General features: G+C 48.4%; 1 protein-coding gene across 4 annotated transcripts in view; it reads left to right on the top strand.

Moving 5' to 3' along the window:
* SBNO1 (strawberry notch homolog 1) overlaps positions 1-18,353 on the top strand; it is a 1,077,952-nt gene that overhangs the window by 634,527 nt on the left and 425,072 nt on the right. For all 4 annotated transcript variants that reach the window (XM_069214997.1, XM_069214996.1, XM_069214993.1 and 1 more), the window contains one exon: positions 15,027-15,193. In XM_069214997.1, coding sequence (XP_069071098.1) covers positions 15,027-15,193 — 167 coding nt within the window. The remainder of the gene's footprint in view (positions 1-15,026; positions 15,194-18,353) is intronic.

Here is an 18,353-nt window from a genome sequence, read left to right as displayed (position 1 = left end):
GGGAGCCTCTGGATTCTCTCTGCAGGTGTTACTGTTGGGGTCCATAGGGGGCATCACGGGCTACTCACGGGGTCGCAGTCACCGGGGAGTCCTCCCTGTGGTGTTGGTTCTCTGGATCTCGAGTCGGGGGTGCGTCGGGTGCAGAGTGTGAAGTTTTGTGCTTCCAACGGGAAGAGTGAGGTCTTTGAAGTTGTAGAAAAGTTGCAAGTTTGTTGATGGTTGTTGAGCAGAGCCTTTGCTTTTGAGACTTTCTTGGTCCTGGAATTCTAGGCAGTCCTCTGAGGCTTCAGAGGTCGCTGATCCCTGTTGGATGCGTCGCTGGTTGCAGGTTTTTGCGTCGGGAGACAGGCCGGTCGGGCTGGGGCCAAAGCAGTTGCCGTCTTCTGTCGTCTCTGCAGGCTTGTAGGTCAGCAGTCCTTCTTTAGTTCAGGTTGCAGGAATCTGATTTCCTGGGTTCTGGGGGACCCCTAAATACTAAATGTAGGGGTGTGTTTAGGTCTGGGAGGGCAGTAGCCAATGGCTACTGTCCTGGAGGGTGGCTACACCCTCTTTGGGCCTCCTTCCTGAGGGGAGGGGGGCACATCCCTATTCCTATTGGGGGAATCCTCCAAACTCAAGATGGAGGATTTCTAAAGGCAGTGGCCATCTTAGCTCAGGGCACCTTAGGGGCTGTCCTGACTGGTGGGTGACTCCTCCTTGTTTTCCTAATTATCTCCTCCAGCCTTGCCGCCAAAAGTGCGGGCAGTGGCCGGAGGGGCGGGCATCTCAACTAGCTGGGATGCCCTGTGGCGCTGTAACAAAGGGGGTGAGCCTTTGAGGCTCACCGCCAGGTGTTACAGTTCCTGCAGGGGGAGGTGAGAAGCACCTCCACCCAGTACAGGCTGTGTTCCTGGCCACAGAGTGACAAAGGCACTCCTCTGTGTGGCCAGCAACTCGTCTGGTTGTGGCAGGCTATCAGAAACTGGTCAGCCCCACTAGAAGTCGGATTGGTATTCAGGGGGAATCTCTAAGATGCCCTCTGGGTGGATTTTACAATAAATTCCTCACTGACATCAGTGTGCATTTATTGTGCTGGGAAGTTTGATACCAAACTTCACGGATTTCAGTGTAGTTATTATGGGAACTGTGGAGTTCGTGTTTGACAAACTCCCAGACCATATACTCTTATGGCTACCCTGCACTTACAATGTCTAAGGTTTTGCTTAGGCACTGTAGGGGCATAGTGCTCATGCACATATGCCCTCAGCTGTGGTATAGTGCACCCTGCCTTAGGGCTGTAAAGCCTGCTAGAGGGGTGACTTACCTATGCCACAAGCAGTGTGAGGTTGGCATTGCACTCTGAGGGGAGTGCCATGTCAACTTAGTCATTTTCTCCCCACCAGCGCGCACACACGCTGTGAGGCAGTGTGCATGTGCTGAGTGAGGGGTCCCCAGGGTGGCATAAGACATGCTGCAGCCCTTAGAGACCTTCCCTGGCATCAGGGCCTTTGGTACCAGGGTTACCAGTTATAAGGAACTTATCTGAGTGCCAGTTGTGGAAGCAAAGACACAGTTTAGGGAAAGAACACTGGTGCTGGGGCCTGGTTAGCAGGGTCCCAGCACACTTTCAATCAAAACTTGGCATCAGGAAAGGCAAAAACTCAGGGGGTAACCATGCCAAGGAGGCATTTCCTTACAGTATGGAAAAATATACATATATTATACATCACAGTGAAAACATTAATTGATCACTGGAAAGATTTATGATTCTGGCACTCAACGCTTTAAACAAATTTATACTTGTCTCACTTTCTCGCTCCTCCTCTTAGGAAAACATACAGTATACAGTGTTGACACAATGCACACCACTAAAACGTTATATGTATATATACATATGTATATATGTATGTACATGTCACATCACACAAATATATACATCATCAAAAAGCAGCTACTGAGTGCAGTAAATGCTGCACACGAAACTTACAATGCAACTGTGGGCTGCCACTTTTTCCAAGAGCAGTCCTCTATATGAGGTAGGGATGATCTATACCGTCCCTAATAGATAATTGTTTGTACAAGTTAAGTGCGGTATAATCCTATATCATAGTTTATTTCATAACACTCCTCAGGTAGTTGTTAGAAGCGTTTCAGTCCTCCATCTATGGGCCTGATCGGGACATAGGAAGTGGTGCCTATATATAGAATTGCAATTGTGTATGCTCATTATTGTAGCTATAGCTATACTATCAGCAATACCACCAGGGTCACATAGCACCCTGTTCACCAACATGTATTTTCTTCACCTTGTGGGCTATTCCTCTTTCTTCTAAGAGCCAATGCTCCTGTGATGCTCATTGAAAAAGACACATACAAACATACATTATTCAGTGAAAGACACAAAATGTGGTGGGGTGAACACTCTTATGCGTGCACGTTAAAAGATGTGGTGAGCTAAACACTCCATCCCCGAAAGTACTGAAATAGTGAAACATTTTTTCAAGTGGTTTTAGGGGATTCAAGATACCAGGGTGAGGCACGATCCCTGTAGGGAACCTTAATCCTTCCTAGTGACATGTGCGAACCTAATTCTTATGATATGGCATGTGCACACACACACTAACCTTTATGGTGGTCACAGGTATTAGCCCGATCATATTTGAGTGAGACCCTCCAAATTCCTTTGAAAATGTCTATCTTTAAAAGTGTGGGAAGGCGTCATTATGACTTGTCCCAACACGAGCTCCTAAAGCATTTTTTTGAAAACCTAATTATACAAGTCAAAATGAGAAAAATCCTCAAATGTGTAGTTTTTTTATGCCTCTCGCTGTCATAGTCTTGAGTCTATCAATGAAAAGGATTCCTTACTTTAAATCCGTGCATGTCTTAATCAATCACTCGCAAAGCTATGGAGGTGCCTACACCATGCTGTGAGGAACCACCGGTGTGCGCAAGTCCCACGTGATTCCGGAGTGCAGCTATTCCTGGGAGACTGCACTGCGACTCTCGGGTGTACTGGCAGCCATATTTAAACTTGAAGTGGGTCTTGGAGACGCCTGCATTACGGAGAGAAACTCCTCCTGGGCGACTGCATTGCAACGGTCAAAACTACATGGGACGATATTCAAGCTAAACTTTGATAATGCTGTGTTAAATCACCACGGTGGGTCTGAAAAAATATATATCCATGGTTTACAAACGTGTCACATCTCAATATACTCAACAACTTTTAACATGTAATAAGCCATTATTATTGTCTTACGCTGACCAGCTTTAACTGGCGGCCATATTTGAATATGCATTTAACAGTTTTAAATGATAGAAAACTTCTATTGAAAGAACTGGTCAGAGTTTTGGTATGTAGGAAACTAGTGTTATCTCACCGCTATGTACAATGTCTCAACATTTAATTGATATAGCTATTGGAAACAACCAGAGGATTCAGAAAAATTATTAGATAATATCGAAACAAACTCATAATGGTACTCAAAATGTATGTACCCAACAAAGACATAGGCTATCTAAAAAATTATCAAACAGTATATTGAAACAAACCCTTTAGGGTACTCAGAATGTATGTACGCAGCAAGGCCATTTGCATATCTGTTCACTTTTTATTTTTAGCATCGTATCAGGAACCACATTTTGGTTAAATCATTCAGCCCATATCTGGCTGCGCTATATTTCTCAATGAGTCTGGCTTCCATTTTATCTAGAATAGTTGTCACCCTCTTTCATTGGTGCTTTGTCTCTGGCCATACATTAAATTCTCCCTCAAATTGCGGGGGTGGCTACTGGGAAAAAATGTAGTAGTGTATTTCTATCTGTAGGCTTTGTGCGTAAGTTCACTTAAATGTAACCCTCTCTTGACTCCACCCAAAGGTCTAAAAGTTGATACATCTGGAATCACAGGTCATAGTGAATCTCAAATCAGTTGTATGTTGGTTGAGCCACAAGTGGATGGCGGAGAGGAACTCCTTATCACCTTCCCATATCATAAAAATGTCAGTGTATTGGAGCTATTGTATGACATGCTTTTGGAAGGGGTTATTGATATCATAAATCCACCTCCTTTCAAAGCAATCCTTAACTATGTGAGCAATCTCTGGGACAAAGCTAGAATCCATTGCTACACCTTTTATTTATAGCATGGATTATGCCACTCTTGGGGAGCCCATGCAAAGTGTTCTGAAGGCCTGCCATTGCAGCCTGCGTGAAAGGGTCACTGCACCAGGTTACTATGTCACCCCTGTGGCACGTCTTCCTAGCCCAGAGGGCAGGGTGCAAGTACCTATGTGTGAGGGCACCCCTGCTCGAACTCCAATGCCATTTTCATGGACTTTGTGGGTCCGAGGATGTAATTTTATGCATGTATTGAACATAGCTACATAATAGTAACTCAGAACCTAGGCATGTTTGGTATCAAACATGTTGGAATCATACCCCAATACTGTTGCCAGTATTGGAATTATGATTCCATGCACTCTGGGGGCTCCTTAGAGGACCCCAGCATTCTAGGGGTTTCCAGGCAGCCCAAGCTGCTGCCACCCCTCAGACAGGTTTCTGCCCTCCTCCTGCTGCTTGAACAGCTCAAGCCCAGGAAGACATAACAAAGGATTTCCTTTGGGGAGAGGAGGGTAACACCCTCTCCCTTTGGAAATGTGTTACATGGCTTGGGAGGGGTAGCCTCCCCAAGCCACTGGTATGCTTTGAAGGGCATATTTGGTGCCCTCCATGCATAAACCAGTCCACACCGGTTCAGGGACCCCTAGTCCCATGCTCTAGGGCGAAACTGGACAATGGAAATGGGAGTGACCACTCACTTGTCCATCACCACCCCAGGGGGTGTTGCCCAGAGCTCCTTCAGAGGTTCCCTGGGTATTGCCATCTTGAATCCAAGGTTGGCAGGGACCTCTGGGAGCATCTGATTGGCCCGGCCAGACAGGTGATGTTGGAGCCCCCTCCTGATAGATGGTCTCCTCGCTAGGTAACCAGTCCCCCTTTTAGGGCTATTTGGGGTCTCTCTGTTGGGTGGGTCCTCCGATTCGGCTTGCAAGATTCCAGCAGGACTCCTCTGCAACCTCTACTTCGACTTCTAGCCACTGGAACCGCGGCTGGACCCTCCAGGAACTGACAATCTGCATCCACGATGAAGACTCTGCTTGCAACATTGTTTCCACAGCTCCTTCCAGCTTCTGCAACAGTTCCCTGGCTGTGCATCCTCTGAGGGCGGCAAGTCTTCAGTCTGCACGAGAAGTAAGAAGAAATCTCCCTTGGAGTCAAGGAGGCACTAACTGCAACGACGACCGGCTGCTTGGATCTCCTCTCCTCCTGGGCTGCTTGGATCCTGCACCACCGGTGGTGGTTTGGAGTAGTCACCTTGGTCCTCTCTGCCAGCTGTCCAGTTTTGGTGGAGGTAAGCCTTTGCCTTCTCACGCAGGACAGTACCAGGTGAACTGCATCTCCTGCAGCTACCATGGCTTGTTTGCATCTCCTCCCAGGAATGTTCAGGCTCTGTGTAGCCCCCCCCCCCCCCCCCCCACCCCCCCCAGCACGATGCACACCCCTCTGCGTGCTTCTCCTGCGGCGTGGGACCCTTCTCCAGTTGTGCTGCAGGGGCACCTCTGTGACTCCTGGTTCCTTGTCCAGTGGGTCTCCTGTGGGGGCTGCCTACTCCTTCTGTGGACTCCTTGCCTTGCTGAGGGTCCCCCTTGGACTCCCCCTGTGGGTTGAGCCCTCCTGGACCTTCCTGATGCCTGGCAGCTCCACTTTTGCTGCACTGCGACTTCTACCTTTGCCCAGGCTTGTTGGTGGCTGTAGGAAAATGGCTCTCTGTTGCAGTTACCCACACTTTTTGTCTGATATTGATGCTGACTTGACTGGGAAGTGAGCTGGGACCCTGCTAACCAGGACCCCAGCACCAGTGTTCTTTCACTAAAAATGTACCATTGTTTCCACAATTGGCACATCCCGGGCACACAGATAAGTCCCTTGTAAAAGGTACCAGTGGTACTAAGGGCCCCGTGACCAGAGAAGGTCCCTAAGGGCTGCAGCACGTGTTGTGCCACCCTAAGGGACCCCTCACCTAACACATGCACACTGCCATTACATATTGTGTGTGTTGGTGGGGAGAAAAAGGCAAAGTCGAAATGGCATCCCCCTCAGGATGCCATGCGCACAAAATACTGCCTGTGGCATAGGTAAGTCACCCCTCTAGCAGGCCTTACAGCCCTAAGGCAGGGTGCACTATACCACAGGTGAGGGCATAGCTGCATGAGCAATATGCCCCTACAGTGTCTAATTCTATTATTAGACTTTGTAAGTACAGTATGGCCATATTAAGTATATGGTCTGGGAGTTTGTCAAAAACGAACTCCACAGCTCTATAATGGCTACACTGAATACAGGGAAGTTTGGTATCAAACTTCTCAGAATAATAAACCCACACTGATGCCAGTGTTGGATTTATTACAAAATGCACACAGAGGGCATCTTAGAAGAAGTCCCCTGTATTTTACTCAATCCTTCAGTGCAGGACTGAATGGTCTGTGCCAGCCTGCCACTGAGACGGGTTTCTGCCCCCCTGTGGTGAGAGCCTTTGTGCTCTGAGGACAGAAACAAAGCCTGCACTGGGTGGAGGTGCTTCACACCTCCCCCTGCAGGAACTGTAACACCTGGCAGTGAGCCTCAAAGGCTCATTCCTTTTGTTACAGCACCCCAGGGCATCCCAGCTAGTGGAGATGCCCCCACCTCCGGCCACTGCCCCCACTTTTGGCGGCAAGGCTGGAGGAGATTATGAGAAAAACAAGGAGGAGTCACCCACCAGTCAGGACGGCCCATAAGGTGTCCTGAGGTGAGGTGACCCCTGCCTTTAGAAATCTTCCATCTTAAGTTTGGAAGATTCCCCCAATAGGATTAGGGATGTGCCCCCCTCCCCTCACGGAGGAGGCACAAAGAGGGTGTAGCCACCCTCCAGGACAGTAGCCATTGGCTACTGCCCCAGACCTAAACACACCCCTAAATTTAGTATTTAGCGGCACCCCAGAACCCGGGTAATCAGATTCCTGCAACGAAAAGGACTGCTGACCTGCAAGCTCTGCAGGGACGACGGAGACAACTGCTTTCGCCCCAGCCCTACCGGCCTGTCTCCTGACTCGAAGAAAACTGTAACAGCAACGCATCCGACAGGGACCAGTGACCTCTGAAGCCTCAGAGGACTGCCCTGAACCAAAGGACCAAGAAACTCCGTGAGCAGTGGCTCTGCTCAAAAACAGCATCATCTTTTGCAACAAAGAAGCAACTTCTAAAGAACTCACTCTTCCCGTCGGAAGCGTGAGACTTCACCCTCTGCACCCGACTTCCCCGGCTCGAGCTCCAGAGAACCAACACCACAGGGAGGACTTCCAGGCGACTGCGACCTCGTGAGTAGCCTGAGACGACCCCCCTGGACCCCCACAGTGACGCATGCAGAGAGAATCCAGAGGCACCCCCTGACTGCGACTGCCTGCAACAAGGAACCCAACGCCTGAACCAAGCACTGCACCTGCAGCTGCCAGGACCAGAGGGAACAGAAACTCAGTGCAGGAGTGGCCACCAGGCGACCCTCTGCCTAGCCCAGATGGTGGCTGGCCTGAGAAGCCCCCCTGTGCCCTTCCTGCACCGCTAGAGTGACCCCGGGTCCCTCCTTTGATTTCAATTACAAACCTGACGCCTGCTTTGCACACTGCACCCGGACGCCCCTGTGCAGCTGAGGGTGTGTTTTGTGTGCTTACTTGTGTCTCTCTTCCCCCCCCCCTCCCCCAATGCTCTACAAAACCCCCCTGGACTGCCCTCCGAAGACGCAGGTACTTACCTGTAGACAGACTGGAACCGGAGCACCCCTGTTCTTCTTAGGTGCCTGTGTGTTTTGGGCACCTCTTTGACCTCCGCACCTGACGTGAGCTGCTGTTGTGGTAATTTTGGGGTTGCCCTGAACCCCCAACGGTGGGCTGCCTATGCCCATGAACAGAGACTTGTAATTGTCTTACTTACCTCACAATCTAACCAATACTTACCTCCCCAGCAACTGTTGATTTTTGCACTGTCTACTTTTAAAATAGCTTATTGCCATTTTAACAAAGACTGTATATGATATTGCTTACATTTAAAGCTCCTAACTTAACTTTGTGAAGTACCTGGTATTTTATGTATTTACCTCAAATCTTGAACTTGTGGTTCTAAAAATAAATTAAGAAAAGATATTTTTCTATATAAAAACCTATTGACCTGGAGCAAGTCTGAGTGTGTGCGTCTCATTTATTGCCTGTGTGTACAACAAATGCTTAACACTACCCTCTGATAAGCCTACTGCTCGACCACACTACCACAAAATAGAGCATTAGAATGATCTAATTTTGCCACTATCGCACCTCTAAGGGGAACTCTTGGACTCTGTGCACACTATCTCTTACTTTGAGATAGTATATACAGAGCCAACTTCCTACAGGGGCTTCCACATCTAAACCCCGTTTGCCATTTAATGATGCACTTACAAATGTCCTGCTGGAAACTTGGTCCAAACCCAGCACAGGGTCTCCTGTTAATAAGATGATTGCCTCCCGCCATCGACCCGCTCCAGGAGACCCACTCTTTTTCACCCAGCACCCCCACCCCCTGAGAGCTTGGTTGCCTAACCTCTGCGTCCCATAGCACATTTCCTCCTTCTTCCCCAGATCGGGAGTCCAAGAGGCTGCACCACCTTGAGGAGAAGTTTACTTCCACCAGCCTGGCACTGTGGTCTATGAACACCTTGTGCTTATTACACCGTTTCCCCCATGCCATTTGCAAAATGGTTGTGCAAGTGCCCCCTCGGGTCCCGGAGGAGGCCTGGGCCATACTCTCCCAGACATTGAAAGATGGGAGATATTCAGTTTATTTCACCATACAATGTGGACTGGATACAACTGACTTGCTGGGCAAAGCGGTTGAGTTAATGGTGGCTTTGAGGCACCATGCCTGGCTGAGGACATCTAGGTTTTCATAGTATGTCCAAGAAAATCTAATGGACATGCCCTTCGATGGCACTCGCTTATTTGGTGAGAAGGCAGACTTGGCACTGGAGCGCCTTAAGGAATCTCTGGCTACGGCCAAGTCCTTAGGCCTCTCAGCAACCCCCGTCATCCACAGTCTGCCTTCCCCACTCTCCCCCCCCCCCCCCATTTCTTGGCCACGGATGGGGTGTGGCACCACGCCAGCCCTATGTCAGCCACAGTCCAATGCAACCAACCTAGAGTGTGCGCAGATGTGGGTGCAGTGTCTTCAGATCTAGAGGATCTGCAGGCCAGAAGTCTACCACACAGCCCTCGGCAGCTGCAGTCTCTAAGCCCTCCTAGTTTGCATCTGCAGGACCATGCTTGCCCAGTGGGAGGGAGAATATACCATCATCTCCTCCAGTGGAAGTCAATAACATCAGATGCATGGGTACTGCAGGTCATCAGGAAGGGCTGTGCCCTGCCTTTTCTATCCTTTCCTCTGCCTTGTCCCCCAATGTTCGAACTACTGACTAAGGATCATTTAAATCTACTCCGAGAGGAAGTTTCATCTCTCTTGGCCAAGAGAGCCATAGAAAGGGTCTCGATATCAGAAGTAGGAAGTGGTTGTTATTCCCACTACTTCCTGATACCCAAAAAGAACAAAAGTCTTCGCCCTATTCTAGATTTACAGACCTTAAATATTTTCCTCAAGAAGGAAACATTCAAGATGCTCACATTTGCTTGTCTTGTCTGCTGTAGATCCAGAAGTCTGGTGGGTAGCGCTATATTTGCAGAATGTGTACTTCCACATCCCAATCCTGCCAGCATACACGTGCTACCTGCAGTTCAAGGTAGACCATGAACACTTTCAGTTCACAATGCTGTTGTTCAACCTTACTGATGCACCTTCGATGTTCACCAAGATAATGGGGGATGGTTGCATCTATTCTACTCGGGTCAGAGGTTTCAGTTTTCCCCTGCCTCAGTGTCTGGCTGTTAAAGGCAAGTTCGCCCTAGGCTGTCTCCCACCTTCAGACTACGGCAAACCTACTACATTTGCTGGGGATCATTGTAAACATGCCAAAATCCCACCTGAATCCTTCTCAGACACTCCCTTTCATCTGAGTTGTTCTGGACGCAGTGTAGTTTCAGGCTTCTCCTGGACAGCGTATTCAGGATTTTCAGGCCATGATACCTATGTTTCAGCTTGCGTCCTGGATTTCGGTGAGAATGACTCTGACTCTGAGGCTGATGGGTCGCATGGTCTCCTGCATCCTCTTGGTATAACATGCCAGATGGCATATGTTGACTCTGCGGGTTGGATCTGAAACTCCAGTGGGCGTAGCATCAGGGAAATCTCTCCCACATGGTCCAGATCTCATAGGGAACTTCAAAAGATATGCAGTGGTGATTAATGAACCTCGATTGGGTCAGAGGTAGACTCCTCTCTCTTCCCCAACCAGAACTCACAATAGTGACAGATGCATCACTTCTGGAATGTGGTGGCCATCTGGAAGAGGTGGAGATCAGAGGGCTCTGGTCTCCAGTGGCATCCAGACTCCACATCAGCATCCTGGAACTCAGGGCAATCTGACTAAGATTGAAGGCATTTCTTTCCTCCTTCAAGGGAAAGTTTGGTGCAGGTGTTCAGACAACACCGCCATGCTGTACTTCAAGAAGCAGGGCAAGGTGGGGTCGTGGACCCTTTGTCAAGAGGTCCTCCATCTCTGGACATGGCTGGACCAGCAGAGCATAACCCTGGTGGTTCAAACACCTGTTGGGTTCCCTGAACGCCAGGGTGGACAAACTCAGCCGTCGATGCCTAGCGGATTACAAGTGGTATCTTTACTCTAAGGTGGTGCAAGGACTGTTTTAGCTGTGGGGAGAGCCTTGGTTAGATCTGTTTGCCTCAGTTTCCAAGGTGGCTCTGGCTCGGTGACACCTTTCTTCACGAGTGGAGCTCAGGCCCCCTGTACTCCTTTCTGCTTATTCCTCTCCTGCACAGAGTTTTCAAGATGATCAAGAACGTTCCAGCTCAAGTAATCCTTGTGGCTCTGGATTGGGCACATAGGGGGTCATTCTAACCCTGGCGGTCTGAGACCGCCAGGGCTAAAATGACTGAAGCACCACCAACAGGCTGGCAGTGCTTCATTGCCCATTCCGGAAAACCGGGTCCGGCGGTTTCCCGCCGGATTTCCCCCGGCTGGGCGAATCCTCCAGCGCCGCCATGGGGATTCCGACCCCCTTTCCGCCAGCCTGTTTCTGGCGGTTTTCACCGCCAGTAACAGGATGGCGGGAACGGGTGTCCAGGGTCCCCCTAACAGGGCCCCAGTATGCTTTTCACTTTCTGCCTAGCAGACAGTGAAAAGAGCGACGGGTGCAACTGCACCTGACGCACACCTGCAACACCGTCGGCTCCATTCGGAGCTGGCTTCAGTGTTGCAGGCCGCTTTCCCGCTGGGCCGGCGGGCGCTATATTGGCTAGCGCCCGCCGGCCCAGCAGGAAAGTCAGAATGGCCCCAGCGGTCTTCCGACCGTGGAGCAGCCATATGGCGGTTACCACCAGGCGGGTGGCGACCGCCGCCCGCCAATGTCAGAATGAGGGCCATAGTCTGGTATCCCGACCTTCTGAAAATGAGCATCGATCCTCCGATCAGGCTACCCCTTTGGGAGGATCTTCTGTCACAGCAGCAGGGGAGGGTTCTCCACTTGAACCTGTCAACTCTGCGCCTTTATGCGCGGAGGTTGAGCTGCTGCAGTTGACAGCTTTTAACCTTCCTCCAAAAGTCTGTAATGTCATCTTGGCAGCCAGACGTTCCGCCACAAAGACGGTATACACCCATCGTTGGCAAAAATGTGTAACATATTGTACAGAGAAGTCTATAGATCCTCTCTCTGCTTTGCTATCTGATATTCTTATCTTCATTCTTTCTCTTGCCCAACAGGGTTCCTCTTTGAGGACAATGAAAGGCTATCTTTCTGCTCCATCAGCCTTTGTGTGGCTGCCTGATCAAACCTCTCTTTTCAAATCCCCTTTTTTAAATAGGTTTCTTAAAGGGCTTGTAAATATATTCCCTCCTAAGCCCTTTGTAATGCCTCAGTGGGATCTTAATTTGGTCCTAACGTACCTCATGTGCTCTCCCTTTGAGCCATTACACAATTGTTCCGTCCGACTGCTCTCCATCAAGACAGCCTTATTAGTGACAATAACATCTGCCCGGAGGGTGAGTGAGATACAGGCCTTATCATCTAAACTGCCATATCTCACTGTATTTCTGGGAAAAGTGGTGTTATGGACCTGTCCCTCTTTCTTTACCAAGGTGGTGACCACTTTACATTTGGGTCAAACTATCACCTTGCCCACCTTCTTTGACCGCCCCCTCCCCCATAGCCCTCTAAGGAAGAGGAACGACTCTGAGTTTTTCTATCTTGATCGCACAATAGAATTCCAGGTGGACGACCAACTCTGTGGGAGCATAGAAGTGGCGGGCAGTACAGAAGTGGACCATTTCGCGCAGTTGTTCTCTGTATCGAGATCTGCTGTGCCCTGGCTAAGAAAGCCTCCAGAGGGCTGAAGGACCCATTCCACTAGGGAAAGGCTACGACCACAGTGCTAGCACATGGAGTCTGAGTCCTGGGCATCTGCTAGGGAGCACTGTGGGTGTCACTGCCCACATTTGCAAAGCACTGCTGCCTGGACAGTTACGTCTGCAGGAAGAGGCATTTCATACGGTTCGACCATGCAGGATATCTTGGTCTGAAAACATTGCCCGCAGCCATCCACCAGGAGGAAATGGCTTGGGTATCTATTCAAAGGTAAGGAATCTGCAACTAGAAGTCTCTATCAGATGAAACAGTTACTTACCTTCATTATCTGGTAGCGACTCTATCTAGCTGCAGATTCCTTAAGCCCACCCATGCCTCCCCGCACTGCAGACTTGTTACTAGGGTTAAGGTGATCCCTTTCTCAGGGCCCTAGTTTTGACATACTTTGCGCCATTTCTTACTATGGCTCTGCGCTTCTGGCATGGAAAGTTGAGGTAAGAGTAACTGACACCTGCACGGCTCCTATATAGGTAGCCGCAACACCACATCCAGCGCCGATGCCACATGGAGCCACCCAACGGCGCACGCAAAGGGTATTGCTCAGCAAACGTTTCCGGAGCCAGCCTGACACCTGGGAAAATCAAAGGTAAGGAATATGCAGCTAGATGGTCTCTACCAGATATTGCATTAGTGAAGCTAAGTAACATGTTCGATAACACTATCTGGTAGAGACCCTATCCTGCTGCAGATTCCTTACCCATCCACCTTGTTCTGCAAACGTATTTTATAGTAAAAAGTTGTTCCCCTTTTAAAGGGTCCTAGCTCACCACACCAGTGGTTAGTATTTCTCATGGCTCTGTGCTTCTACAGTGGAAAGTTTTGAAAAGAAAGACAGGGCACTGAGGTGGCGCCTACATAGGCACCACGCACCTCACTTCCAGCGTGGACGACTCAACATGAAGCTGAACGACTATACTTACTGGCTCGCTGGGGTTCTGCTCAGCAAAAGTTTCTGGATCCACTTTGACGCCTAGGGAATATTCTACATAAGGTCCATCTCAGATAAGGCGCTACCAGAAGGTAAGTAACTTGTTCATTATAACTAGCCCAAATGTTTTAGGTTGAAAGTTTCTAAGTGTCAAATTTGTTAAACTTACCAATGCTTGTTTGTGGTTGAGTGAAATGCTTTGACTTACTATGTCTTGCCAATTCTTTATCTCTGGAACCCTGGGGTGAATCTTTTTTTTGCTGTGGTATCTAAAAGTACATAAAAATAATTGATTTTTATAAATTGGTGTAGGATTTCTTTGTTTTTTTGTCGATTTCTTCAATTATTAGCTGTGCTGCTGGAATGCTTTACACTTGCTCCTTTTTGTAAGCCTTGCTTCTCAGAGTAACAGATACTCAGGGTTAATCAGGGTTGAGCTGCAAGTTTGACATCCTAAACCTGAATGTCCTAAAGGAGGTATTACACAGTAAGGTCACATAACTACACTATGTAATTCATCACATTTCCTCAATAAGAGTTTTTTCTGGTGCAGTGAGGTAGCTTAGAATGCCTTAAACACGAGTAAATATTTATGAATGCAGTAGGATGAATGATATTAAAGAGATGCACATGAGGGGGACTGCGACAAAGAGGGGAGGTTTGCTTGTTGAGAGCAGTATGGACAGTCTTGCCCGTTAACATTCAACAAAAGGGAAATAAACAATAAAAGGCTCTAACTGAGGCAAAGGGGTAAAAGATTCCCCATGAGAGTTCATGCATTACTCTTGCCAGAATGTGCTTTAATGCTTCTGTTGGGTGGTTTGTGTGTAGCTCTTTTAGAATGATGAAATCTGGTAACAGTAAGCAAAGCAAACTTGCTTTAAATGTCTTCAGATTGGTTGCTCATGGCAAAAAGAGGTAACTGGATTGCCAGTGATTGGTTGACTTATGGTCAAATTAGTTCATCATACGCGCACAAACCACGAATTGTTAAAAATAAAGATTGTGTACAGCCCAGCTTGAAGTACCTGGGGAAATTGTGGTCATGTCAATTTGAGAGAAAACTGATCTGACAGATAATGAATGATATTGGGGGAGCTTATGGCCATTTAACTATTTTCACACCTTATGTTTTGCTAAAATGTGTGATCAACACACTTTCTTGTACAGCTTTTCTAAAGTTCCTTTGGGTGGTTAACCATAATGGTCACTTTGGTTCCTGGAATTTTATCTTCTGGCATTTCATCTTGCGTTGTTTGACGCATTTACTCCTACCAACAACTACCAATGTGGCTTTTAAGTTCCATCCATTTTTTGGCACTTTAGCATGGTCAAGTTAATGAGCCAAATAATTCTTCCTGGACATTCCTCCTGCTGGATATATATTTCTAGACCTATGTTTTAGTTGAATGAACAATTTTCCTGTATTTTTCATAATCTTGGCAAGAAACAAATATGAGAATTGCCAACACAAGAAAAATAATTTTTCTTTTATTTTTCAGTAAACGTTAATAGCAGTAGTTGTGTTACCAGCCAAGACGCTGTTGAAAGAGCCCAACAAATGAAGAAGGAGCTGCTAGATAAATTAGAGAAGTTAGCGGAAGATCTTCCTCCAAACACTCTAGATGAACTCATAGATGAGCTTGGGGGTCCTGAAAATGTGGCAGAGGTAAGCATTTTGTTATTGTTTCAGTCATTGGACTCCATTATTTTCTTGATGTTAAAGCAGTGTGTTTTCTCTTCAAATTTATATTTCCCTTTGTTATTTTTGGATGAGGCTGGCTCGTATATGGTGTACACCTATAGGTGAGGCACCCTGTACTGAGTCCAAACAACCCTTACTGGTAACGTAGGTGGCTCTAGATAACCAAGCTCTCAAAGGGGTAGCCGTGGAGAGCAACTAAGGCTTGTCCACGAGAGTGAAAAGCAGATCCAAATACTACACAGGTCAGTAGGTGATGTACATACAGGAAAGGACCACACCAGTGTTAGAAAAATAAGTTATATTTGTTGTCACACATACTCTAAAACTAACTTTGGTATATCTCCTAACTGGAGATATGAACATACAAAAATATACTTAACAGGTAAGTAAAGGCACAAAAAAACATGGGGCCCTATCAGGGGGCCAAACCATCTACTAAAAAAATGGCATGCGAAAATTACTCCCACTCCACACTACCACCCAAGGACCCTTAGGACAGCTAACAATGTGTCTGTAAAAATGCTTTCAGATACTGGCATTGGAAGTGTTTATATGAACTTTTAAAGAAATAAGGACATAATTTGTAAATCTTCTGTAAAAACTGGTTGTAGTAAAAAGTGGTATATACCTGGATGTTTGAAGCATTTTGATTACTAATGTTATTCTTGAGTTGTATGAATTTAAAATAATGGATGTACATTAATGGACCTAAAAGGTACTAAGCCAAGAGTGGGGTAGATAAATATTTACATTGTGTTTTCCACTATTAAATAATTTGAAACTTACTGGTCTGGGTTTTCCAGTTTCCATCTTGGCAACATATGTGTTATAGTGTTAGACCACCATATTTTCCCACAATACGATGCTCAAATTGTAAGTAATGTGCAACTAAGGAGTCACTGTTTCCATTATTTGTTGATAGACCCTTAGGCCTGGGGAAGTACTAAAACCCAAATGTTAAGTAGCTAGGATTCCCTAGGTGCCCGTGCGCAGAGTACTAATCGCAGGTCAGTGTCCTTAGGCTAACATGAGGAAGTCGTGGTTGGAGGTTTTAGAGGTTTTATGACCCTTCACAGAGGACCCCGATGAAATCCGTTGGGACAAGAGGTTGTATAGTGCCCCACCTGTGGATACCCAGAACAGTGGAGTTACCTCCACCAGGTGCATAGGTGTGAATTTGTGTCAGAACCTCCTGCTGAAGTCAATGGGGATCTCGGTTGTCCAGCTGCTGCAGTGACCCGTGGACCAGGTCGGTGGAACCCAGGTGTGGATTCTGCAAGAAGAGGACCTAAGGAGAGAAGGGGGACAGTCCAGACCACACGGAGGTGCCCAGGTGGTGCCGGAGGGCAGTGACCACCCTTCTCAGTGATGCTTTTGTAGGACAGTGTTCTAAGAAATGCAGGAATCCAGGCAATGCAGGAGGATCCTAGGAGTCAGCCTCAAGCTGTTGCATGCCGGTCATGAAATTGCAGAGGGCTCAGTGGTCAGCAGGACTCCCAACACGCCTTGGCAAATGCAGAGAAGTGTTGCATGGAGTTTGCAAGATTTGTGGGGACCTGTAAGGGCCATGTGACCCAACCTTGGCAGGTAGGTCAGGGCTATCCCTGGGCAAGTAGGAGAGCCGGCAGGAAGTGTTGGAGCCCCCAGCAGCACCCTCTGGAAGCAGGTACAGGGAGCCCTCAGCAGTACAGCAAAGAGGGATGCCCATGTTGCAGGAGTTGCAGTGAGGACATCGTTTGTCCAGCTGGAGAGTGCTGGAGCCTGGGGCATCTTGGAGCTAGGAGGGCTTAGGACTGAACCTTGGCAGCGACAAGTAGACACAGTGCATCAGGGATCTGATAGAGACTTCTAGTTGCAGATTCCTTACCTTTGAATTTCCCCAGGCATCAGACTGGAGGGAGATTATTTCTTTGTGCAGTACCTCTGCGTGTGCCGTCAGGTGGCGTCGGTCGACTCTGCTGCGTCGTGCTCACCATGACGACTGTCGCAGTCGTATTTAGGTGCCACCCTGGCGCGTTGATGTCAGTTCTTTTTTTCCCACCCCAGCCTATGCGCAGATCCGGAGAAAAGCTAACTCAGTCGTTTTTTGATTACGTCGACATTTTTGTCGTATTTTTGACGAGTTCGTGGATGTGTCAAGGATGTCCTGCAAGACCGGATTCAAGCCCTGCGACTCCTATGTTGGTGACGGATCCGCACCTCGTGTGCTTATGGTGTCTGGAGTGCGAAAATGACCCAAAGTCGTGCTCAGAGTGTCAGGCCATGAACCCGAAGGCTTTGAGGGAGTGGTCCCTAAAGCTCATGGCGGCCTGACACTCGACTCCACGGCATTCACGGTCCTGTTCGAGAGGAAGATCTCGAGACTGGCCGTGGAGTCATCACCACTCTTCGTCCTCCAAGTCATCGGGACATTCGGGTCACCAAAAAAGTCAAAGAAAGGCAAGCGTTCTTCGACTTCATCCTGTCGATCGGATGATATGACATAGGAAGAGCGTTGACGCTCTAGGCCTCCATCAAAAAAGCCTTCTTCTAGGTCAGCTCCACGCTTCCCCGACTTCCCGAAAGCCGGAGCCGCCTTCGGATACAGGTGAGTCAGTTGGGGTCCCTTCGGTTTCAAAGCAGTCAGCTTTGGCCTCTGCTCTGGAGGGGCCCGTCCGTGGTCTAATCGCGGATCTGTCCCGACGCCGGTCGTGCCACGGCGACCTTCCCCAGCATCCGGTCAGATGTCAACACTCCTGACATCGGTTAGGCCCACAATTGACATCGATCCCATCCTCATACCCGACGAGCCAGAACGACATCGATCAATGCTGATTCCGTTCTCTATGGGCTGTCCAGGGCCTAGGGTTGATCTAGACCCATATTCTTGTGGGTATGGATACGGGGAGAGTATGGAGGGGTCGCTGGACCCTTTAGAATACCAGCTTGACCCACAAATGGACTGGGTGCAGGATTTGGGTGATGCCAGTGGTCTAGAGACCTTCCCTGACACGGGTATGCTGTCTCCTCCTAGTGTGGTTACGGAGGAGGGTGCTTCTTACTCTATGGTGGTGAGAAGGGCGGCTGACGTCCTGGACCTCGAGCTTCCTTCTGTGGAGGTTAGGCCTAACATCCTAACCGACGT

Source organism: Pleurodeles waltl, chromosome 11, assembly GCF_031143425.1.
Source record: "Pleurodeles waltl isolate 20211129_DDA chromosome 11, aPleWal1.hap1.20221129, whole genome shotgun sequence".
Classification (NCBI taxonomy): domain Eukaryota; kingdom Metazoa; phylum Chordata; class Amphibia; order Caudata; family Salamandridae; genus Pleurodeles; species Pleurodeles waltl.
This window is presented reverse-complemented; position numbering and strand designations above follow the sequence as displayed.